Genomic DNA, 25,795 nt, shown 5'->3' on the forward strand with positions numbered 1-25,795 from the left:
TGCTGCTGGTGTGGATAGTGAAAACAAATATAATGTTCTTGTGCTTGTGAGGATGGGTAGTGCAAGATAGTGATCTTGTGCTTGTGTGTGTGTGTGTGTGTGTGTGTGTTTGGAATCACAGATATTTTCAATCAGTCCCTGGCCAAGGCAGTTGTCCCCACAAGTTTCAAGACCACCGCCATCGTGCCAGTGGATGCCATCGTGCCAGTGGATGCCATCGTGCCAGTGGCGATGCCCTCGTACCAGTGGCGATGCCCTCCACAGCTACAGCTCCTGGCACTAACCCAGGGCAAAGGGCTTTTGAGAAACTGGTTCTATCACATCTGAAATCTAATCTGCCAACCGCACTAGCAGGTCAACAGAACACGCCATCTCCATGGCACTCCACTCTGCTCCGACCCACCAGGGCAGTTCCAACTCTTACGTCAGAATGCTGTTCATTGACTTCAGGTTAGCCTTCAACACTGTGATCCCCTACAAGTTGATCTCCAAGCTTGGCCAGCTCGTTATTAGCACATACCTCTGCAAATGGACTTTGGACGATAACTTACAGACCCCAATCTGTTAAGACAACTTCTCCTGTTTGATCTGCAGGTCGTAGCCGTAGAACAAACTCTTGTCACTGGTGATGATCCTCAACATGAAGGTTGGGTCATCCCGGGCCTGTTGAAGGTCCTGGCAGACTTTGGTATGGAGCCGTTTTTGTGAGGATTGCCTGAACTGTTCCAAATGACATGTTAACAATGTCAGCAATTTATCCGACCATTCTGACGCGCAATTAGTTCAATTTCTTGTACATGTTTGGGTTTGTGCTCGTGGAAGGTCGCCCTGATCTCTCGACATCCAGACGTTTTTCCCATCTTGAAACGCATTTCAAGGGTCTACGTTACAGATTTCCTGAGTTTGATGTTAGCTCTCTGCTCCATTTTGAAGTCCAAGTTGACAAGGGTAGATATTTGCGAGTCAACTGATAAAAGAGCTCCTTGCGATCTTGAGCATACAGAAATCACAAACAACTCTGTAATCCTCAAGGAAATTCCCAGTCAGAGCGTTTCAACCGTATGCTGCTCTCTATGCTGGCTAAATTACGCCATAAAACAAAGCGATCCTGGAGTCAACATGTAACTTCGTTAGTCCATGCGTACAACGGCACAAAAAGTGATGCAACAGGAGACCCTCCTTACTACCTGATGTTCGGTAGGGAAGCAAGACTCCCAGTAGACATGTGCTCCAGATGGTCATGAGGAAACCAATAGTTGGCAGATACCAGCTAGCTAGTCAAGCTGCAAACAAGACACATCAAGAGAGCGTGTGACCATAAAGTTAGTTTTCAGAACATATAGGATGGAGATCGTGTTCTACTGAGTTATTTGGGACTCAGAGGGAAACACAAACTTGAAAGTCGCTGGAGTTCCATACCACGTGGAGTTGTGGGAAAGCTGCCAGATTTGCCTGTATATTGTGTGAGACTAGAGGTAGGCAGAGGGGATGTAAGGACCTCATAATGGGCAGTCAGTAAGGATACCAGAGGATTAAGCATGTACTGAAGCCCCTGCAAGACCAAGACCACAATTCACAGATCAGACCGTAAAGCATTCCAGCGGATGGTGAAAACTGCCCAACGGATCATGGGACCCAATTGCCCACCATTGAGAATATCTACCATACCAGGGCAGGGCAAAAAGCATTATCAAGGATGCACCCCACCTGGACTTTTTACTCTCCTCCCATCCGGCGAGGATTACAGGAGCCTCCACTCCCGCACGAGCAGGCTCAGGAAGAGCTTTGTCCCTGTGGCTGTGACCCAGCTGAACTCCACACCATATTACTCTTTACTACTCTGTGTCAGTACTTATATATTTGCGCTTGATCATTCTTGCACAGGCTGAACCCCTCACGTTGTTAAGATTACTATTATTTATATTGCACATACAACCAACTGTACTTTTTTTGTCTGTACTGTACATAATATATAATATAATAATATTCATATATAAAAATGTTGCCCTCCACTGTCAATACCTGCCACTGTACATACTGCAAGTTATAGTATCCCTTATGCTGTAGTGCTTATTTATACCTGCACATCTCTGTAAATAATACTATTCTTTTGCACTTCTGGTTAGATGCTAAATGCTAACTGTACTCTGCACAATGATAGTAACGTAACGTAATCCAATATAATCTCATGTCACATGTTCCAAAGATGTATTTTATAAACACAAATGGAGCATAAAAGCTAATATTTTACAAAACCATCAACACCAACCGTGTAACTGCTGGTATCCTGATTCACTGTGATTGGCCTGTTTACACTGAAACATTCCCCGCAGGAACACAGGGCTCTGACCTGGCACAGACTCAGTATCTCCAGGTCAAGTGGTGTTTTGGCTGGCACACAGTGCCTAGTATGTGTAATGTTGGCTTCTAATGTGTAAATGTGAAAAGCTGAATACGTAACTCTAAAACAAAGTCCTTGCATAGCACAATTTAGCTGCATCTTTGTTTTGTTTTTTCAGATTCAGCTTTCCTTCTCAGTCACTCTTTGAGTTAGTCTTACTAATGAGTCTAGTATTCTCTGATTTTCCTATAGGCCCCACCACCCTATTTCTGCTTAGGAGTTCGAACTGTCCAAAATATTCAACTCTCAGCATATCAGCTGAAAGCTGCTTTGAGGAATAAAACCCTTGTAGAAACTACTGCTAGTGCATTTAAAGGTCATATTTACTGTGTGTAACGTAGCAAGCTGAGCCATACAACAGTTCATCACCAACTTCGTATTTCTGTAAAGGCAAATACCTTTATGCTCTGCATAATGATCTTGGCTCGTACTTTTTGGGACACAGAATAACAAAATCGCATCCAAAGGCGCAACACCAATTGCTCATAATGAAGTCACAGATTAGTCTTAAATGTGGTTGTTATTGGCTATATTGTGCATTACAATGCATTATTCATAGACGCATTTTGAACAGCATCATTTCCATAATAAGAAGTCTATTTTAGGAGAGATTTTTCACACATGAATGATACAAAATACACACAGCACACACACTTAAAGATTTTTACATGTACAATCTCATTATATTTCATCACTAAATATACAAAAACAACGGCACAGATGGCTTGATCTGATTATAAATGTTGTGAAAATAGGAAAAAGCTTTCAGACACTTGGGTTCATCGAGTCACAGACACCTTCGCAGTAGATGAGTTACTCTGCAAGCTTGCATTGGGTGCATTTATTGTCACTATGCTGCAGTTCTTTCATGCAAACTCTGTAGAGAGATGAGAAATGCACGATTGACTGTTTCTTGTGAAAACCGCTTACGTCCAGGAGAAAGCTTTATGATGCTTTTAAACCTGAGAACATCTAGGCAGCTAGCATTGGCTACATGGAGTTCACAGTTCACTGTTACATGAGACAATATACTGGGTGTGCAAAATCAAACATGAACATGTCTTTTCATTCATTTTGACGCATATTTTTACTCTCATCCATTTAGAAAAGTCTTTCAGGGCTTTAAGTAAGAGTGTATCTTCTGACAGTTTGAGTTTCAGCGCCCTTTTCCCAAGCTGAACTAAGGCAACCAGCTCCCCTATATACTGTATATCTGTCTAGAGCAAAGGATCCATTTGAAAACAACACCAAATAAACATATAGGCGAACAAACAAACCAACAGGACTCAAAATCATCCAGTCTCTAGAGGACTCCAATCTGGTCCTCATAAAGGGAGAGGAGGAGGAGGATGCCCCACCCCGTCAGCAGGCCCAAGTTCTGGAGGAAGAACATGAACCAGGGCCTCGTGCTGTTCACGTGCACCATAGAAGGAAGCTGGAAGAAAAACATACAGTCATCAAACCACTGTTTGCTTCTGATGAGTGGCAATACAAATTATAATAATTAAATAATAATAATAATAATAATAATTAAATTCAGTTATAATGTATGTCCATGAGAGATGCGTTTCACAGCAATTCATAATGCAATGACTAACTGTTGACCATGCGTCACCCGATGAATCTCAGTTGCAGCATAATTAAAACAATATATAATGATGAAGGTTTCATCCTTTCCACTCCAGTTCATTTCTATTTATACTAATTCAAGCATTCTTTATTTAATTAATGTGTATTACACTTACACAAAAGTGACTTACAGTACAGGGAAGATTTGTGGATTCCCTACCTATCAGACATAACCTGGGGGTTACTAACACTTTCATAGCCTGGGAGCTGGAGGCCATTTTTATTAGACTGCCTTGCATAATAAAATATCCACCAAGATATACTATATATATATAATATACATATACTAAGATGGCTTCATCCTGAACCTTTTTCTACCAGTTTCTGAGGCCCATTTCACCTGTACTCATATGGACTTTTAAGCACATTTCACCTGTACTCATATGGACTTTTCACAGCCTGACACGTACCATATCTGCTAGGCCCACATAAAGGAACAACCCAGCCGTGATTGCGGATATCCACTGTTTTGTTTCCGCGTCCGTGGCGATGGACAGGGAGATGTAGAGTCCGATGAAGGAGGTCATGGCACTGCCCATGTTGAGCAGCAAGGCCTTCTTCACAGACACGCCGCAGTGCAGGAGGATGGCAAAGTCACCTGTGGTACAACCAATGAAGCCGACAGTAAAAAGGGATGGCTGATAAGGTTTTCTAAGAGCTGGGTTGTAGGAACTGCTGCGTGGCAGATTTTATGATGATCTGATAGCAAAGTGACCCGTAGTGTACCACAGTCAAGGAGCAGCGAAAGAGAGAAAGAACATTTTGTAAAGTTATTTTTCAGGTTTTTGTGCCCATTGTTGATGTCTATCTCTGCCTGCCTGATAACAAAGTCACCTTCAGTGTACAAGCAGGAGAGTGGAGGCTCCAAATGAATAAGCCCTCTGTAAAAATAGGATGGCCCTGATGACATGCTGCTAATAGGTTATACGCTTGTTGCCATGACATTTTAACTACGTACCTGATAGGAAAGGTACTTGCTACATACCAAAATGGGAGTAAGAAAGAGACATAAGTTTGTGTAGTTATTTTGTTTCAATGTCAAATGTAAGATGTAGATATGAGAAAGCAAAGTTGCCTGTACAATACCAATGAGCCATAAAGAAGGTTAATATATCAGCATGCAAGCAGCACACCTCAGCAGTAAGACATCACTGATAAAGATTTGGAGACTTAGCTGATGTGAATTCGCTTTATCAAGGGATAACGAGAGCTTCCAGAGTATTTATGGATTCAAAAACAGAACTAATATTCATGTACTACTGCATGCAGATGTAACTGTAGCATTCCAAGGGAGTGTTTGTCTATTGGCAGTTGTTTCTCATTTAAATGTAAACAACATAAGTTATAAAGCACCCCTCAGAGTAAAGACCGACACCGACTGGCAAAGAGCATATATACGGTCTTGCACTTACAGCAGTTACATTCCTGCACTTCCTTTTTTTCTATTTCTTTTTTCTATTTCTTATGTAAAGTAGTATTTATTGTAACACTTCGTCTCTATTGCTCGTAGCTTGACTGTTCTCTCCCTTGTACGTCGCTTTGGACAAAAGCATCTGCTAAATGACTTAATGTAAATGGTCTGTGAGCCTGCAGACGGAGGAGCTCACCCAGCTCGTGGGGCAGCTCGTGGCACAGGACAGCCAGAGACGTGGCCAGGCCCGACTTCCAGGACACGGAGAAGGCCGCTCCGATGGCCAGGCCGTCGGCGAAGTTGTGTATCCCGTCGCCTATGGTGATCATGTAGGGAAGCAGTCTCTGTTCTAGACGTCAAAACGACACAAAGAGAGTCAAAGTCAGTCAAAGTCGAACCATTATAGTAACATAAACTCACTATACAGGAAACTGTAATGACTTCAAATGACTCGTCAAATGACTGCAATACCAAAATGCTTGTGGTTTTTAAGTGCTTTCTCATGATTCTGAAGTGGAGTGATTATGATTATACGGTAAATATGCTTGTTTGATATTAAAGGAAGAGGAGGGTGTGTCACATCTGTTAAGTCTCAAGGAACAGTTCTTTGTAATTAGGTGTGAGTGCACTGTTTTATTAACCAGGAACTGAATAGTTTATTGGACGCGTCTATTAAATCGTTTACTGTATGGGGTGAACCCTCAACTGACCTTGGGTACGAGGCGTCTCGAATTTCATGTTCTCCTCCACCTCCACCTAAAAAAAGTCACAGTTCAATTATTTATCTTCACTTATTTGTGGGACAAACGCTCGGACCCAGGTGCAGGAGTGTGGCCATAGCAGGTGGTGCAGGTGGTGCAGGCTCTCACCAGGTCTGCTTGTGAGGTGGAGTGCCTGTGCTTCTTCTCCTGCTGATACATCTGCAGCACTCTGCCGTGGTCACAGTGGTGGGGCTCAGAGTCCTCCTGCAGAAAGGGAAGGCCAAGAAGCGCGTAATGGAGATTTTTAAAGAACTGATTGTACAGACAAAACTTGATACGCAACGTTTTTAAGATGGGTCCCCACTTCGCACGTTGATTAAGTGTGTTTATTCTTCAGCCTTAATACTGGTTACGGATTCTGTTAGCTAGTCCTGTTTGTTGAAGAGTGCCGTGACCATTGTGTTGCTGAAACATTGTTGTGCGCCAAGTTCTGTTGACTGACTTTGGCTAAGTTGCCATCTTGGAATAAACGGATTCTCTCCTGCAGTAACATTCAATCACTACATCGATCTAACTCGGGCTGAATCAAGACATTGGATTTGCCACAAAAATATGACAATCTTTCACTCCCAAGTGCACTATTCTGAAAACTGTATTTGTCATTCGGTATGCAACAAAGGTCACAGAGACCTGTACTGTTGTTGATGATGGTCATAGAATTGGAATTAGCGTTCAAATTCATTCTACGGTGGTAGTGGTCACTGACCCCGTGGTGGTGTGGGTGATGGTGATGGTCTTTGTCTTTTTTGCGGGTGACGATGGAGAAGACGGACTCCATCAGGAAAAAGTAGTAGATCCCAGCCAGCAGAACCAGAATCTTGTAAATGTACGTTGAGCCTCCATGGGAGTGTCCTTCTTCGCTTCCCCCCGTGCTGTGGATGTGCAGGCCAAGAACCTACACACAGAGAACAAGTCCAAAAATAATAATAATCACACTCAAGCCTGGCAATGCAATTAGTCCAAAACTCACAAAATATACCCCGCGCCTTGTAAATTCCCCTCGTGGCAAAGTTACAGCGTTTTCTCTTTCGGCTCAATTAGAGGCCCCCGTTGTTGTCTCGTAATTGTGTTAGCTCCTACTCGCTGTGATGACAATGTACGCCGGTCTGCTGGTGTTTCCGCCCGCAGGGCTGACATGTATCTAAACGGATTGAGTCGCAGAGGTGGATTTCGGCGAGCGGAGAGAGAAAAAAAGAGCTTGCCCTGGGGGAAATAAGGTTGCAAGGCCCTGACCCAAACTGTGACGGATTCTTTGTGGGCCAGAGAGTGTTAGCCGTAATGCTTTGATGAAACGCAGCGCGCGCGCGAGAGACCACTGCCAAAGGGCCATTTCACATGGCCGCATGGAGACAAGCCAACTGCAGCAACCGACCCTATTCCAGAACCCAGTAATGACAACAACAACAACAACAACAACAATATAAAATGCTGAGACTGAGAGTGTATGACCCCATGACTCATGCTGAGGGAGTAAGCTTCTGATGACAAGGTTGGCTTTTCATAGACGGCTTGACATAATAGCAAAGGTGTAATGATAGGGGAGAGAGAGAGAGAGAGAGAGAGAGAGAGAAGTACAGGGAGAAAGAGGGAGGGAATGTTGCAAATCTCAGCCATAGACCTCATTAAAAAGGACTCAGTGTCTCTCACAATGTTTTGAAGAGATGGTTCACCTTTGATATTACACTTTCGCTATCAGTAATTCCTCGCTGTGTGCATTTATTCTGAGTTATATCAACAAGTAACAAAGTGCATCGTGAACCCACTGACATGACATTCTGTAGATAGATGACGTGGGGAGGACATCAACTTCGAACTGTTTGTTCCTCGCTGGATTAATACAAAGCGGCTTTTCTAGAGCGCAACTGGGTTATGTCTCTGGGTGACTGCTAGAGAGATGAACAGAACAGGGTTGAGAGATGAACAGAACAGGGTTGAGAGATGAACTGAACAGGGTTGGCCGTAAACCGAGTCACGCTGGCAGAGGGAGGGTGGCACCCACCATTGGCAGGAGGTGCAGCAGGGCGTCGCCAGTGAGGGAGCCCACCGCCAGGCTGATGCAGAACTGGATGCAGAGCTGGAAGATGCTGGTGCAGGAGGTGCACAGCAGCACCACGATCCCAAACAGCGCCGTCAGGCAGATCAGCAGGTTGGCTATGGTAGCGTACACGTATTCTACCAGGCAGACAGAAACACAAACACACACACACACACACACACACACACACACACACACACACACCCAACACCAACAGGGATTAAAATGTGTTTTTAGTTACGACATAATTCTCCATGGTTTGTTTTGTCCTCAAGACTGTAACAACAAGACCTAGTAGAAACCACATAGGCAAAAAACGCACGGAATGTCAAAATGGAAACAAGATATTCCGTGTATCTGTGTCTGATACATTTGTCATATGAGACATCAATACAGTTCACAGTGAAAGTGAATTTGATCAAACCCTCGTGGGATATAAACTAGCCCGACATGTGATCTCGTAATCTAATCAGTGACACTGTGACTTCGCCCCTTGTTAACAGTTAGCGTGCCATGTTTCCTCATGCCTGAGGAGCAGTGTTTATCAGGGGATACCAGACTGACAGATACACATACACATGTGCGTACTCTCACACACTCATACATACACACAAACACACACATGCACACTGACAGATACACATACACATGTGCGTACTCTCTCACACTCATATATACACACAAACACACACATGCACACTGACAGATACACATACACATGTGCGTACTCTCACACACTCATACATACACACACACACACACACATGCACACTGACAGATACACATACACATGTGCGTACTCTCACACACTCATACATACACACAAACACACACATGCACACTGACAGATACACATACACATGTGCGTACTCTCACACACTCATACATACACACAAACACACACATGCACACTGACAGATACACATACACATGCGCGTACTCTCACACACTCATACATACACACACACACACACACACTGACAGATACACATACACATGTGCGTACTCTCACACACTCATACATACACACAAACACACACATGCACACTGACAGATACACATACACATGCGCGTACTCTCACACACTCATACATACACACAAACACACACATGCACACTGACAGATACACATACACATGCACGTACTCTCACACACTCATACATACACACAAACACACACATGCACACTGACAGATACACATACACATGCGCGTACTCTCACACACTCATACATACACACACACACACACATGCACACTGACAGATACACATCACTTGTGCGTACTCTCACACACATATACAAACATACATATACACACACACACACACACACACACACACACACACATGAGAAGCAGTGTTTATCAGTGATGATTGTGCCACGAAAGCAGAACTTCCACACAGAGACACTCACTCTCTGTCTGGCTGAGGCCGGTTCCGGGGATGACGATGGGCTCCTTGGAAACGCAGGCGCCACTAAGCATCTGTTGGACCAGCGCCGGGCTGAGCCGGGTGAACTGATCCCGGGACAGACCTGAGCCGTTCAGGTGATGGATCCTCAGCAGCTCCGCGGCACTGAAGCAGCTCTGCGCACACACAGGGGGAGATTAGGCCAGTTCAGGCTTTTACAGAACCATTTGGCCTCTTATATGGTTACTCTCATGAATAAAATGATGGGCAAGGTGCTTTGAACTAACTGTATATGAACACATGTACTGTACGTATCTTTGTTATTGTGCATCACATTAATGTATGGTAATCATTTTTACATTTTAAGACATTTTTATGTGGGCATTTCAAGAAAACATCAAATAGCGGCTTAAAAAGAAAAAACAATATCTGAGTAAGCTTATAGTAACAACACTAAGAAAAAAATCTGTGTAACATCTCATCACACACACCTCTGAGTGAGGCTTACAAAGTGTGTCTGATTCAGGGGAGCACTGAGAAAAAGAAAAAAATCAAAACAATTTTAACAACTCAGTGTCCCAATATACAGTGTGAGATTCGCCAGAGTGAGAGTAGGCTGCTACACTGTGTTCCACTCCAAAACTCCCCATAAACACAGAGCGGTCCGTGTATTAGGGCCTGTCGCGACATCAATCAGTACAAATCAGCGCTGGCGTCAGGCGTCTGATTGACACGGTGTCAGACCGCGGCTCTTCATGTTTCCGCCCTCAGCTAGAGTGACTTCTCCTTAAATGAAGTGCCACCGTTTAAATGATGTTATCCCTCGGCAGGCTTGGAGCAGGGAGGCAGCGGGTGGGGAGGGAGGGAGGGAGGGAGGGAGGGAGGGGGGGGAGAAAAACTCATCTCCATGTAGATTTTCCGAGTGGAGTGGAATTCCCCAGTGAGTGGCAGTAGCCAATGGCGTTTTGTGTAATAGAGAGTGCATTACATGGTGGACGGGGTTTTGCTGGGACCGACGGGGGTGGCAGCTGCATGGTAATGAGTGTGTGTGTGTGTGTGTGGAGTGTGTGGGTGTGAGTGTATCCATACACCTGTTTGTGTGCATATGTTTGTGTGTCTGTGTGTGTTTGTGTGGTCGTCTGTTTGTGACTGTCAGCCTGAATGTGTATATGTGTGTGAGCACTTATGTGTGTATGCTTAAATGCGACTATATGGCCAGCAGTCTGCATTTGTAAATGTGTGTGTGTGTGTGTGTGTGTGTGTGTGTGTGTGTGTGTGTGTGTGTGTGTGTGTATGTATGAGTGTGTGAGAGTACGCGCATGTGTATGTGTATCTGTCAGTCTGAACGTGTGTGTGTGCATGTATGAGTGTGTGAGAGTAGACGCATGTGTATGTGTATCTGTCAGCCTGCATGTGTGTGTGTGTGTGTGTGTGTGTTTGTATGAGTGTGAGAATACACATGTGTGTATGTGTATCTGTCAGCCTGCATGTGTGTGTGTGTGTGTATGTATGAGTGTGAGAGTACACGTGTGTGTATGTGTATCTGTCAGCCTGCATGTGTGTGTGTGTGTGTGTGTGTGTGTGTGTGTGTGTGTGTGTGTGTGTGTGTGTGGGCGAGGCCCCGGAGCGCTGTCACAGGAGCGGAGCGAGGGCCCTCCACCCAATTACCCGAGCGCAGCCATAATTACCCGCTCCCAGCTGCTGTTGCGCCCGTGACCCTCCTCGTGGCCGTGCCTGAGGCCTGGCTGGCCCTGCTTGCCGTGGTGCCCGTGCTGGTCATGCTGCTCCTGATGATCGTGGTCGTGGTCGTGGTCGTGGTCATGGTCATCCTCCACTGGCTTCCCAAGGTTTACAGACTTCATCACACTCTCCAGGTCTGTGAGACAGCATTGCCATGCAAGTTGTTAATTGTTGACATAATATCCAGACCACAGTGTATTATAAACATAATGTCCTTGTTAGCCCCCGCTCTGCTTTTGTTTTGTTCTAGAAAAAATTATTTTGGAGTTTCCTGATAAGGGTGTGATTCATTCATTTTCAGCACTGCCACAGGATAGATTGCTGAACTAACATGTTCTGTTTAATGGATGAAGCATAGTGCTAAAATGTATTCATGTTAAGATGATAAGATATGTGTCTATTACCAAAACAAAGTCGATGACAGGGTCATTTCAAAATGATTGTGACCTGACTGTGTCACTTGTGATTGGCGCCACGTGCACATTTGATATGAGATACAAGAAGAAGCCAATAGGACTGACATAATGTCAAACTGAAACTATCAAACTAAAAAAAGTGATTATTAGTAAACTGTTTGGGGAGGTTCTGTATGGACAAGCACAGGCATCCTACCAAGTAAAGTGGCATTATCAGAGCCAAACTGCCGGAAGATGAAGTCCAGGAAGAACACCTCCTCTGGCAGCTCCTGTGAGGTCATGCAGTCCCCTTTCAGCGCGTGGTACAGCACCACCCCGAACACGGCGTCCAGTTCACTGTGGTCGTGGAGCTCGTGATGATCGCCGCCGTGGTTGCGGTGATCACTGTGGTTCTCATGACTCAGTGACACGTTGCTCTCCTCCAGGATGTCTGTCATGGTGACACAAGGCTGCGGAGTAACACAAAAACAATGTGAGCTAAGATTATAGAAGTGCACCTTATACTTGATGTGGCAGAGAATTTTTCAATATCAATATCTTCAATATCAATATCTATCAGTCAAGGAAGATATTGTATTAATCATTGCACCCTGTGACCTGCTATCATGAATGATCTACTTGTTCACCTAGGAGGAACAGGAAGTGCATACTTCAGATTTCACTTTCATGGAAACAATGAGGGTGTTTGTGCTTCAGGACCATTTGTTTTCCAGCCATATCTTTGAACTATGACAAGTATGTTATTCCTTGGGTCGGTATGGCGACCTACTCTTCCTACTCGACCTACTCTTCTGGGACCCCACATGCTTTATATGACAAGCATCAAAGATATATAGATATATATATATAGCTGCTCTCATATATATATATATCATATATATATATACACACAGTATGTATAGGGAAAGCAGCCATGGGGGAAGCAGCTATATATATATATATATATGGCCACCTACTCTTCGGGGACCTCATATGCTTTATATGACAACATCAACGATATATATATTTATTTTATTTGTATATAACCACGGCTGTTAAGGTTAAGGTTAACCTTAATTTGTGGACCATGGACTCCTCGGGTAGGGATGGCCACCTACTGTTCTGGGACCTCACATGCTTTATATGATATATATATATATATATCTCTCTTTGATGTTGTCATATAAAGCATGTTATACTGCCCCTCCACTCTCACCTGATTGCTCTCTGGGTGGTAGTGCTCCTCCATGCTGTGGAGCAGCCTTTCCAGCCCGCTGCCCTCGCCCTCGTGTTCCCCCCCATGAGTGGCGTTCTCCCCGTGGGCGAGGCTGTGGGTGAACTCCTCCGTCTCCTCGCCCCAGCGGCCCTCGTTCATGGCCCGGCAGGCCCGAGGGGGAGCGCTGAGGTACAGGCAGCACCCCGCGGCCAGCCGGAAGAAGTCATCCATGTGGACCACCCGACTGGTGGAGAAGTTGGTGAGCAGCTGACCCACGTCCTCCACAGAGAGGCACTGGTGGTGTTGATGAATACATATGTGAAAGGTTATCCAACATGAAAGTATATAGAAAAGACATGGCAGCACATCGTAGATTAGATACTTTAATATGCCTGTGTAGCAGGTTTTTGATTATTCACAATAAGCCAACTCTATGAAATACATTTCCGCACAAACAGGGTTCTTTCCTTCAGATGACTTCTCAAGGGGATCCTTAAATTATATCTATAGTAGAGACTTTTTAAAGATTGTAGAAGTGTGTACTTTGCATTTAAATATTTTAGGGAAAGCCTTTATGTCGTTTTTTTTTTTTAATGTTCTACATATATTGCCTTTTCCTGACCTTTAGCGATTCTTTTCATGTGTAACATGTCTTGGAGACAAAAGGTAAAATAAACATGTCTCCTATATATTGTGTTCATGGTTGAATTGGTGCAAATAATAAGTAAGGTCCAGAATTATTTTATCCTTGCCAATTTACACAAATGGGTTGCCTGTGGAAACATGACTCATGAAGTCTGAATGGTGCAAAACTATCAACAAGTTATGTCAAGATAACTTCACACTGATATAAGTAGGCTATTTTGAAATTAAGGTTCTTCCCTGGACTCAGCTATAAGAGGTTTTTTGTGCAAATGGCGACTCAGAGCTAAGTGCGACAGTCTTGCCACCTTGTACCCGAGGCAAAGTCCATATCGTGTTGCTCTCAAGTCAGTTATTTTAAAAGTTAACAATGAATATTTTTCTACATATATTCTGTTTTTATTTTTCAATACCTAGTATTGAGTCCCCGTCAACTTTGGGTTCAACGTTTTATTTAAACTAGAAGAAAAACTATACCACTTAGTTTTTAACTTAGTTATGAATAGATCAATGTAGTTCTAAAATATGAGTAGAAACTAGGCTAACGTATCACTTTACGTTCTACTTTAAGTTATCTACTTTTTTAACATCTATCATTTTTTGTCATTTGAAAGTGACAATTGAATCACTAAACACTATGTCACTAAAGTATTTGACAAAGACAATTTATTTGACAATCAGACAACTAAACTGGGAACTAAAGCGTTTGCATATACCATTTAGTTAGTCTGACAAATTAAAGCATTCTGACAGCAAGCACGAAACAAAGAAATATAGATTTGTATTAACTTTATAGTACCTTTCTATGAAATACATAAACGCTAAACTAACGCGTAAATATTATCATTGAATTGAATACATCTATCAATCCTCTAAAAAAAAAAAGTTTTGCACACGAAATACAGTAATGAGTATTTTAAGTAGCGCCCGGTACTATCGCTGGTGCATTTCTGGACCTCGACCTTGGTAAAAGTAAGTTGAAGGGAGTAAAATACCTTTCCACACGACACATCGCTGCATTGCACACGTTTCTCCAACTCCGTCAGAACCGAGCGAAGAGCTTTCTCAGTCAGGTGCACTTCACCTGGCGACACGAGGGCCACCACTTTGGCAAATATGTCCTCTTTGGAGCATTGTGCATAGTTGAGGAAAGTCAAGCTAAAACACAACAGAATGACGTAAACTCTTATGTTTGGCCGATCCATCGAGTCTAATAGCGCTTCTCCTTAATACAAACGAGATCAAACTAGCAAATGCTTTATTTGAACTGACAAACTGGGTAGTCTGAAGACACTTCGATTCTTTCAGCTCTTACATAAAAGTATTAGTAGCAAAGGTAGAGGTTCCTTCTCGCCTCTCTCCATTCTGATTGGTCCTCAGTGAACGTGAGCTCCTGCAAGATCTCATAAAGTGATACCTGTAAACTACTTGTGGAGAAGGGGTTCATCACCCCTCAAATTATTTAATCCTCAAAGAAAGAGCCTCCCCCCACCGTCACGAGACAAATATTAATTTGCCATTTGGCCTTGTTGACGTAGATAGCTCAAATCTCCGTCACCCATGGTTTGTAAGTGCAAATCTGTTGTCATTGACGTGAAGAGATAAAAAAAAGTACATCACATGCTTTCTGGATATGAGAGGTTAGTAATATTTATAAATAAAGTCTAAACAATTTGTCACCTAGGGTTAACCTAAATAAGAATTTGACCTATATTATTATAAATAATGATGTATTGGTTGCCTTATTTTCTAACTCGTCAGCAACTTTACTTTCTGATGGGATTGTGTAAAACCATCTGAATTTTTCATCTTAGAAAGTAGCCAAAATGCTCCACTTGATTTCAAAACACCTGCGTACACCTGACAGAGCCCCTTTCTTTGGGAAAAAAGGGGGGAAATGACCCGCCGTAAAACCCAGAGACCCAGCTGTCTTATCATTGTTTGCTGTGTTTCAGCGCCTAAGTGAGAGAAACAGAATTGTCCACATTCCTCTCAGCACAGTGTAAACCCCTCATGGCCATAATCCCATTTTAGACCCCCTCTTTTGGTCTGATCTCGCTTGATCCAAGCGCTAAAGCTAACCTAATCCAGAAGCCTGGGTTTCACACAGCCTGGCCCCCCCCTTTAGACAGTGATTTAGGAGTTGTAGACTAACGTCGTTGACCCCCCCTGACACTGCTGTCTGCAGTCATCTCGGCGGTTGTGCGAAGGCAGGCCAGTGAAGAAGGGTCACTCCTCTCTCTGCTCCTGACCCTCTGGAGAGGGATCAGTGTCACGTGGTGACAGGAGCCTGAAAGTTAGCGACACTAGCTTGGCTTTGTTGGACAAAGACACAGGTGTCTGCTATTTTTCACATCAGGTGACTAGCCCACTTGTCAGTCAAACGGAAACTTGAAACCTTGAAATGCTGTTTGGGTCCCATTTGCAAACAGTTCACTTTCTCAGTGATGAAGCTGATCTGGCTATAAAGGGAACGTTACATTTAGAAGGGCTGTTTAGTGAGCGTGATACCTTTCCCGAACCTACTGTGTTTTTATCTTATTATCTGTTGGCACAGACTTTGATCACCTGATAGTGGATGAATCACTACCCTCATACATTCACATTTTCATGACACTAACTTTCACAACACAACTACATGGAGTCATACACTTTCTCTTCCTGTATAGACAATAATTATAATACAATATAAAGACAATTTCTGTCTACATATGTTGTCATTAATTGCACATGAATTGTACTGATGGCTATTGATCTCTACAACCTGAATGATTCATGGCCTGTCTATTGTGTTCTTCTATATATAAGTATATGTTGGCTGTACTGTAACTCACAGTGGGTAGCAGGTGCCTTGATATAGCTCTGAGAGTTGATTTCACACTGGTCAAGAGAATGTTCCTTCAATTCCTATTTCATCCACAAGAGGGTGTTATTGCTCCTGGTTCTGAATGGACATGCGTGAACTTTCTTTGTGCTCGAGTTCATCCCTGGATGATTGAGGCATTCTTTTGATGCCTCTTTTGAAGTAACCACGTGCCAAATACAAACAACAGGAACCACACTCTTCCGTTCTAAACACACAAAATGTAGCTTTGAAAGAGTTGCCTCCCTGTCACGTGTCAAAATGGGGGAAAAAAAGGTGTTGTTAAACAACTGAGGGGGTTGTTGGAGATTTGGGATAATCCCTCTAAGGTTAGGTCTCCACCAGTTCAATCAGAAAGCAAGAATCCCCGTGGTTTTCCACTGCAAACGCTCAAAGATGGCCCCCGATACCTGTGGCGTGGTGTTAACATTGTCTATCTACTTGCAATGCTAATGACATAAGCTGTGGAGCCTCGGAGAACACCAATAAAAGTGCTAGACTGATATTAATCACCTTGCTTTATTACAAAACTGAACAACATATGTGCTAAACATAGCTGTACGGTCCCTTGCGGGCTGAGCATATGACGTACTGAGAGTGTGAATTGTTGCTGCCCAGCCTGGCAGTGCTACAAGGTGTGGAGAGGGAGAGAGACTCATGCTTCAGGCATAGATAAAGAGATGAGGAGAGGCTTGCTTTGTGTGTGTGTGTGTGTGTGTGTGTGTCTGTGTGTGTGCCTGTGTGTGTGTGAGAGAGAGAGAGAAAGAGAGAGAGAGAGAGACAGAGAAAGAGAGTTTTTTGTGTGTGCGTGAGAGAGTTTGTGCGTGTGTGTGTGTGTGTGTGTGTGTGTGTGTGAGCTTGTGTGTGTGTGTTGTGTGCGTGCGTGACTGTGTGTTGCTCAAACAGCGTGGAACAAATGCTGTAGAAGGCTAGGTAGACCATCAGTAATCTTATTGGTCGCCGTTTCTGTTCCTTCAGGGTAAGTGCATTATGGATCCAATCAGTAGACAGCATGGCTTTTGTTATGTAAATCACCCATTGTGATCGCCCAGTGTCATAAAGAAATGAATAGGCTTCATCACGGATGTGTGGACTGTGGACAACGTTACAGCAAGAACTAAATGTTAACCGCAGAACAAGTCTAGAGAGAGGAGTGCTGCAATTTGGAAAACTGACACAACAGGACATTTTGCCTCACACGTAGTCATAGATGATAATGTTTATATTTAAACATGCAATCATTCAAAGTGATCTATTCTAAACACACACACACATATTTTGACAGATTCTGACATGACAGCTAAAGGTGAGTAATGCTGCCTTTAGCTAATGGAAAATTCTCCATCATCAGCTATTTAGCCGAGTATTTTTGTACCGTTTAGGAGGACCTGGAAGCCACCACGAGAGGCCACAATGCATTTCATAGGCATTGTATCCATGCAGGCCGTGTTGTTGTTGTACCCTTCTCTCCTCTGGTGTCGGTCACACGTGGACGGGCAGCTCCCCCAGTTAATGATCTTCCCATTAAGTGTCCTTTAGGACCCAGTGGTGAAGAGGGCCAGGTCCCACATGGGGACCCTCTTTGTGTCTGGGTAGAGACGAGAGGGACTGGAGATATTAACACCCTCTGCAACCCCTCCCCTCCCCCCCACACCCACCCATCCCGTCAACACACACACATGGACACATGACCTTCCAGCACCTCCCCCTACCCCCACCCCCCTTCCCCCCCCATTCACAAATACACACTCACGTTGCTGTGCTTCTGTTTTTCTCTCTCTCTCACCGATTCTCTCACTCTCCACCTCTATCGCTCTCTCTGTCCCCCTCTTTTTAATTTCTCTCTTCAAAAAACCCCAACAATGTGCACATGTGTCCCTCTCCTTTTTTTTTTCATCATGCATGCGCGCACGTACCCACACCCGGACCTGGATCTGACAGCAATCACAAATGAAGCGTTAAATTAAGAAACAGATAACCATGCTCTCAGGGGAAGAGGGGCTCCCCGCACAAAAGGAAAACGCGGCTGGGACCAGGGAGTCATTAGCTCGCCTGAGACGGCCCCCGCCTCCCTACTTCAGCAGGCAATTAAAGGTTACTGTCTCACAGAGGCTGTCCGTCAGAAGGGACCCAACAACACACACACACACACACAAACACCTACACACACACACACACAGATACACACATGCACAGAACTGCTGGGATGTGAGGTACAAGCATCTTTCTCTCTTTTACCCTTGCTCTTTGGCTCTGCATATCTGTTTTTTTCTCTTTCTGTGTCTTCCTCTCCTTCTCAAGGACACTCACACACACACACACACACACACACACACACACACACACACACACGCACACACGCACACACTCTCACGCACACACACACACACATCTCTGTTGGGCTCTGTTTTAAAAGTACAGTAAAAGCACATGAACAGCATCTAAGACCACACCACTTCTTCCGCTACAGATATCTGCATTCATTTCTCAGATGTTGCTTATTGTAGTTTGCATTATAAACCAGGTAGATCGTATATTCCAATTACCATATTAATAGGAAATTATTATATTGTCAATACAGTGTAACAAGTAGTTGCATGCAACACGTTTTGTTTCTCAATTACAAGCACACACACACACACACACACACACACACACACACACACACACACACACACACACACACACACACACGCACACACACATTCTATCAGAGCAAAAGACAAAAGTTCTGATGGGTGTACTAATGCCAACAACTATTAGATATTCAGCTAGCATAAACATTTGGATGGGTGCATTGCAGGCAACATATTTATTGTAGGACAGAAGGCTTCTACACACAACTAGGAGGGTAATTTGATGCAGCAAGACGCCGGGCATCCACATCCATCCTGAGTCATTTCAGCTGCATACTGTATGCAGGCTGCTAAATTACTAAATCACACAGAAAAAAATAATAATCTCTAGGGTCGGAGACTTTGACAGCTTTGGGTTTTGGAAGGGAAAAAAATCACTAATCCGGAGAGGATTATCAGTTCTGCAAAATTAGTGTGAGAGAGAGAGAGAGAGAGAGAGAGAGAGCAGTTCCAATGACAACAGAAAGTGGGGTGCCTCGGGGCAACTGTATGTGAAAGAGAGGGCCCAGTGGCTGAAATGAACGCTTGTCAATCTGTGATTGGCTGACTGGACGCCCGTCTGGGGTAACTGCCCCCCTGACTGTCACTTTGATTCAGCGAGTTAGTCTTCTACTCATGACAGCCTGCTCTGCTAGCGCATCCATAATGGCGCAACAGATTTTAATAACACCTACGGCTGGATATGGTGAGCCACAGTCAGAGTAATCAGCCTTGCTGGACCGTTGTTTGGATGCAATTTGTCATGGCTGCATAGCGAAGCAAAAAAGCAGGACTCATTTCAATTTACATCGAGCATGAGAGGGAACTTTAAAGCGCTACCTCCAAACGAGAAGCGTTACTACATAATACAACTACAAATAAAGCAGAAATTCCCATCAATCCACTACACCGGTAAAAAAAAAATTACATTGCAAAGTACCATTCCTCAGTGCAGCTTGTCTGCTTAAAGGAAGATTGATGACGGCTAACTTTACGATGATAAGTTTTATAGCATAACAAGTATTGTTGTCCTAATCAGTTGCGTGGATGATGAATCTGTTGGCTGTGGACGGAACTGGTGACGCTGCTGCCGGTGGCGGATGCTAACACAGTAAGATTAATGCGCTGGCACCGAGACTTTCCGCCGCTCTCTGTCTGGCCCTTGGAACTCAGCCTCGTCCTGCTCTTTGTGTCCTTTCCAACAACAGGGCGTCAATCCCCACCTCCCCCACCCCTCCATCGCCCAAAGCTGACAAGACTGTTCAGCGCTGGAAAATGACTGTGTCACCCTGAGAAGTATATCAAGGTTGAGATTATTCAGGAATGAAGGTGGTAAAGCGGTACTGTCGGTTAGCATTGTGTTTGCACTTAATCTAATCTGGCCGCAGGACCTCATAATTCTACACTGTTCAAATCAAGCATTCACTTACATTTCACTTGCATGTGGGTCTGGCAGACTACATTGCCAACACCAGAACACCAACATACATTTGTTCTTAGACACACAGAGAGAGAGAGAGAGAGAGAGAGAGAGTCTCATCATCCTTTGTGTGCCTATTCCCTAGACTGCACACTGCTAAATTGCCTTGTTGAGCCATGAAGTTGACCAGAGCGGGCAGTGTGGGCATGTGTTTGTGGAGTCTTCTCAGCGGTGTGCTTAAGGGGAGCGGGGGTGGGGGGGTGCGCTCAGCAGTGGACACTATTGTCCCTTGAGAGGCGTGGGACAGTGGACATCTGTATCCCTTTTCCTCCTGTGTGGCCAGCCTAGCATCTCTAATTCCCCAGACGCATACTCAAACACACACACACACACATACACACACACACACCCACATACACACAGACATCCAGCTCTGTGACCTGTTTTTCAAGCCTGTCCCCCGTCTTGACCTCCTCAGCCGTGAGAGAGTGTGTGGATGTCACTGCGAGTGTGTCAGTGCAGAGGCAGACGAGGCGAGGCCGCGGCCGCAGTCCAGCCGGATCAAAGCGGCTCTTTCAGCCCAACGCCACAGCCCTTCGGGAGAAGGCAAGAGAGTCTCACATTCAGGATTGGGGATGACTTAATGACAACCTTCTCCATACATATTGGTTCTGCATCGGCTGGAACACACACACACAAACACACACACACAAACCCACACTCCCACCCATGCATTAAACCCACACACACACACATAGACACACACGTATAAGAAGACACACACTTTCATTGCTAGTGCTGATGCCTCCCGCTCAAAAATAAAGTGTGACGGCTAATCCGTTTAGTCGTTTATAAAGTGTTTTTTTTTCCTCCCCTCCATCTTTCTCTTTTTTAAGTGCACGGCCAAGCGGAGAAGCGGGGTCCTTGTCTCCAAGCACTAGTTGGGCTGATTGAAGCCGGCCCTCCCGCTGCGTTTTCACACGCCGCCGCTACCTCTGGAAATAAATAAAAAACACTGGTAATCTCTGTAGGCCGCGCTCAGCTCGCGATACCTTAAAGTGGGCGCTGAGCACTAGGAGGCTGGAGGAGAGGAGAGGAGAGGAGAGGAGGGGAGGGGAGAGGAGGGGAGAAAACTTTTCCTTAGATCAGATCTGCCTGTAGCTTTCTCTCTCTCTCTCTCTTCTCTCTGTCTCTCTCTCTCTCTCTTCTGTCTTTCTCTTTCTCGTTCTATCGTTCTCTCTCTCCTCCACCCCCCTTTCTGAAGAAGTGTTTTAGTTCCCTTTGTTTTTGGGAGCGTGCTCAGCTGTTGTGTGTGTGAGTGTGTGTGTGTATGTGTGTGTGTGTGTGTGAGAGAGAGAGAGAGAGAGTGTGTGAGTTAGTGAGTAAGAGAGAGGGAAGGATAAAGGGGTAGAATGAGAGGGAGTGAGAGAGGTTGGAGAGGATGATTAAGTTAATTAACAGAAGCCTTGTCTCACATGTCACAGGGAGAGAGGATTGTGGAGGAGAAAAGAAGGGGAAAACGGAGAGCTGGACTGAGCTACCACCAGCTGAGTGGAAGACTCTCTCTCTCTCCCTCCCTCCCTCTCCCTCCCTCTCTCTCTCTCTCTCTTTCTGTCTCTCCCTCTGTCTGCGTGGTCTGTGAATGCTGCTCTAATGAGCCCTTAAAAATGTCTTGTCTCAGCAAATTAACTAGTGAGTTTCAGACATTCTCTCTGCCTTTTTTGGTCGTACTGTAAAGTTCAGACTACTCATCCTTGCATCCAGGCATTAGCTTCAGCTCCCAGCTCCCAGCTCCCAGCTGTTGCTCTGCCAGTGTTTCCCGTGTGCTTTGACTGCTGTTGTGCTCAAATCTATGGATCACTTCTTCTCTTCCAGGCTTTCTCTCATACTACGAGCTCTGCTTGCAGCTTTGAGAGATAAACATATAAATTTTAAAAACTGCTTATATGGCAAAAGATTTATCATGTAAGACATCATTTCTTTTTTCTACAGGCTAGGCTAGGAGATCCCAATGTGCGACACTGAACACCTTGTAACCTCTGTGCACTTCAGGTATAGGAGGCTCATAAACATGATAATGCATGTTGATGAAACTGAGAGTCGCCATCCCTCTCTCTTACCCTGTGCACCTGTAATCCAGACACATCGGGCTTTAAAATGAAAACAGCTGACATCTAATAAATCCCTCACAGCTCTCGTAAATACGTGGCCTGCATTTCATTCGGTGAAAGCAAACGTGAACCCAACATGTAGTACAATGAATACGCCACATGAAGTCAAGGGGGTCCAGTGCACTGCCTCTGTTTCGAGAAAAGTAATAAGGGTCGTGATAAACTGTGGGTGACTGTCACTGCGGGTGGAACGGTGATGGCGCTTGCCCTCCACACATCGAGGCTAGGTCAGTTCTGTTAATTAAACCTGTTATGATAGGTAATAAGCACCGCTTCGCAAGTACGAGAATTAATTTTTTTAGAAGTACCAAGAGCAAGGAACGTGAGAGTGATTTGCAGAACTCCTTATCTGTTAAATTTGTATTTGATGTTAATTGGGATTGCCTGCCCGTTAATGGGCCTTTAATTAACTCGGAATCACCCCCTTCCTATATGTAATTAAACGCTACTTGAACCACTTAATCGCCAGTGTCCTTAAATTGTTTTTTTTTTCTTTCTTCTGCAGCATGACACATCCAAGACCAAAGCCCTAAGGGATAAGAGACACTGTGAACGTGCATCAGAGTCTTCATTCAAGTGAGTTGATCCAAGGCAATTGTCCTTTGATTTGCCTTAAAAGTCCATTTGGAGTGTGCCTTTGTTGATAAAGAAGGGCCCTATGGGCAGTGAAATAGACACTGGCTCCATTTATTGGCTTATAGAGGATAAACATGTGCTTGTGTTCTGCTGCACCTACTGGGCGACTCGGCTAAGAGCTACTGTAAGTGTCTCTCTATTTGGAACACATAAGCAGCCCCGGCTTTTATGTTCTGGTATAGACGGTACCAAAATAGATGGTAAAAAAAAAACAGAAATTGTCTTTGGAACTCTCTTTGGCTGTGCAATCAGCAACTATACTTTCAACATAGCCTGGCTGTATTAGCCAATAGAGAGCCTTCCAAGGAGACAAATATCTGTGCCTGCTGATTAATTGGAGTGAACCACATAGGTACTGAAACAAGGGGATGGAGTTGAACTAACTATGATTGAAGTTAACAAGAAACGCCACTTACAGCATCTTTAACCTAACCTCTCTTGCGCAGTTTTGAGGGCATACTAATAAGGAGAGAGAGACCATGTGAAGAAACGATAGCATGTTAACATGCTGTGCATGTAATTAGCATGCTAACCCACAGACACTTCCTGCATGCCTAACACTCTCACAGGAACCTGTTCTTTACCTTTTTCCCGATACGCATGCCCATCTGACCACACACATACGCTCACTCAACTCTACAGAGAAAGGGGATGAAGAAAAAAAAAAACAATGCTTCTATAATTACCCTGATGCCAGATGGTCAGTGTTGGGAACGAAGAGGAAATATTTACTCTTGTCTTTTTTTTTCTTCTTTCCTTCCCCTTCATCCCCTCTTTCCCGGAGTTGTTGTTGCCTTTTTTTCTGCGTGGATTATGTCTTTGTTAGCGCACGCCCGTGTGCGCTGTCAGGCCCTGTCAGCGAGCGGCCCCGTTCGGCGGACCACCGGTCCACTCTCCGCTTTAATTAGCATCTGTGCTGCAGTCATTACTGCAATTAGTGCTGCTGTGTGTGTCTGCCTGGGGTACCTGAGCACACAACCACACTCCCCAGCAGGGCTTCCCAGGGCCTGACAGCTGCTTTTGGGCTAGGCTCCGTGTTCTTGAGTGTGTGTGTGTGTGTGGGTGTCTGTGTGTGTATGTGTGAGTGAGTGTGTGTGTGTGTGTTTATATGGGGGTCGGTGTGTGTATGGACATACTTGTGTTTCCGTCTGTGTGTGTATGTGTGTGTGGGTGTGGGTGAGTGTGTGTGTGTGTGTGTGTGTGTGTGTTTATATGGGGGTTGGTGTGTGTATGCACAAACTTGTTTTTCTCTGTGTGTGTAGGGGTGTGCTCCTATGGTCCTGTTGGTGGTGTGAGTGGGTGTGTGTGTGTTTCGTTCATCCTTGTGTGTGTACATCTGTGTGTTGAGAGGGGCCCACATGTGTGGGGTGTGCATGTGTGCGTGACTTCCTAAGTTTACTTAATTACCCCACTCTTGTGTTTATTAATTAATTAACAATCCCCCCAACTCTCAGATGTAGGACTCTTCTTCATGGGTGCGCATTGCGCAAAAGTTTGCGTGTCCTTGTTTTTTTTTTGCCCAATATTTGTGCCCTTTTTATTGTTTGTTTGTTTGTTAGCTTGTGAAGGATAGGAGGAGGGTTCTCTGGGGGGGGGATGCAGATGGGAGTGTGGTTTAATTAGGTTAAAGGAAGCCCTTTAACGAAGCAGGAACAGATTTCTTTATTAGACACGAGGCCTGTGTGACCTGCTTAACACAGGCGTTCATTTGCACAGGTTCCTGAGTTCACACTTAGCACACCTCATTAACTTAGAGAAGAGGAGAGTGAGTAGAAGAAGAACTTCTTCTTGAGGAACCATCTTTGGTTCTTTGGAACCATCTTTGGTTCTTTCTGTCTTTGCATATCAAGGTCATTATCACTCCTGTACTATCACTACTCTGTAACACACTCAAGGGGTAAGATACATGCACTTGTTCATCTGAAGACGGATAGCTGACAGTTATGGTCTCATTGTGTGTAAGATGATAATATAATTTGGGGAGAAAATGCAGATGTATTTCTGCGCTGGTCTGTCTTTAGAGATTTTGTTTGCCAAGGCTTAGTAGTGTTTTGAAATTACAGAGCAAATACTGGGAGGAATACTCATATAGGACTTGAGTCTGAATTAGCCTACTTTTTTTTTAGATTGTCAAAACATCAGCCTCGATCCACCATTTGTTAATTTCACCTTTCTCGTCATCTTGGCACTGTCTTAATTCCTGGTTGAGTTCTCTTTTTAAAGAACTGTTGTTTTCCTGCTTACTGTTGTTGTCATTGTTGTTGTTGTTGCCGCTCCTCTTGGCTCCTGTGCAACAATCCCCGTAGTATTTTTAGCGAGTGAAGTTTTCTTTTCTTTTTTTCTTCTTCTTTCCTACTCTGTCTCTCTCTCTCTCTCCACTAGCTAGAATCTGTTTCAGAAGATTATTGAGTTTGCTATTTGGGTCACAGCTTGTTCCCATGTCTCCTGCA

General features: G+C 44.4%; 1 protein-coding gene across 1 annotated transcript; it reads right to left on the reverse strand.

Moving 5' to 3' along the window:
- Nucleotides 1-3,050: 3,050 nt before the first annotated feature.
- On the reverse strand, nt 3,051-15,118 carry slc39a4 (solute carrier family 39 member 4). Its single transcript, XM_031586441.2, has 12 exons — nt 14,636-15,118; nt 12,999-13,292; nt 12,000-12,252; nt 11,336-11,523; nt 9,652-9,823; nt 8,202-8,374; nt 6,909-7,097; nt 6,311-6,406; nt 6,152-6,197; nt 5,638-5,790; nt 4,441-4,628; nt 3,051-3,836 (listed from the first exon to the last, which is right to left on the reverse strand). The coding sequence occupies exons 1-12, from the start codon at nt 14,843-14,845 to the stop codon at nt 3,705-3,707; spliced, it is 2,094 nt and encodes a 697-aa protein (XP_031442301.1). The 5' UTR covers nt 14,846-15,118; the 3' UTR covers nt 3,051-3,704.
- Nucleotides 15,119-25,795: the final 10,677 nt, after the last annotated feature.

This window comes from Clupea harengus, chromosome 19 (genome assembly GCF_900700415.2).
Source record: "Clupea harengus chromosome 19, Ch_v2.0.2, whole genome shotgun sequence".
Classification (NCBI taxonomy): domain Eukaryota; kingdom Metazoa; phylum Chordata; class Actinopteri; order Clupeiformes; family Clupeidae; genus Clupea; species Clupea harengus.

Excerpts from the sequence above, each read along its gene's own strand:
- slc39a4 (XM_031586441.2), bottom strand. The coding sequence starts at position 14,845 with ATGGATCGGCCAAACATAAGAGTTTACGTCATTCTGTTGTGTTTTAGC. Across the intron at positions 11,524-11,999 it reads TGATAATGCCACTTTACTTG|ACCTGGAGAGTGTGATGAAG; the intron begins GTAGGATGCCTG and ends GCTGTCTCACAG. Across the intron at positions 3,837-4,440 it reads ATGTGGGCCTAGCAGATATG|CTTCCTTCTATGGTGCACGT; the intron begins GTACGTGTCAGG and ends TTTTTCTTCCAG.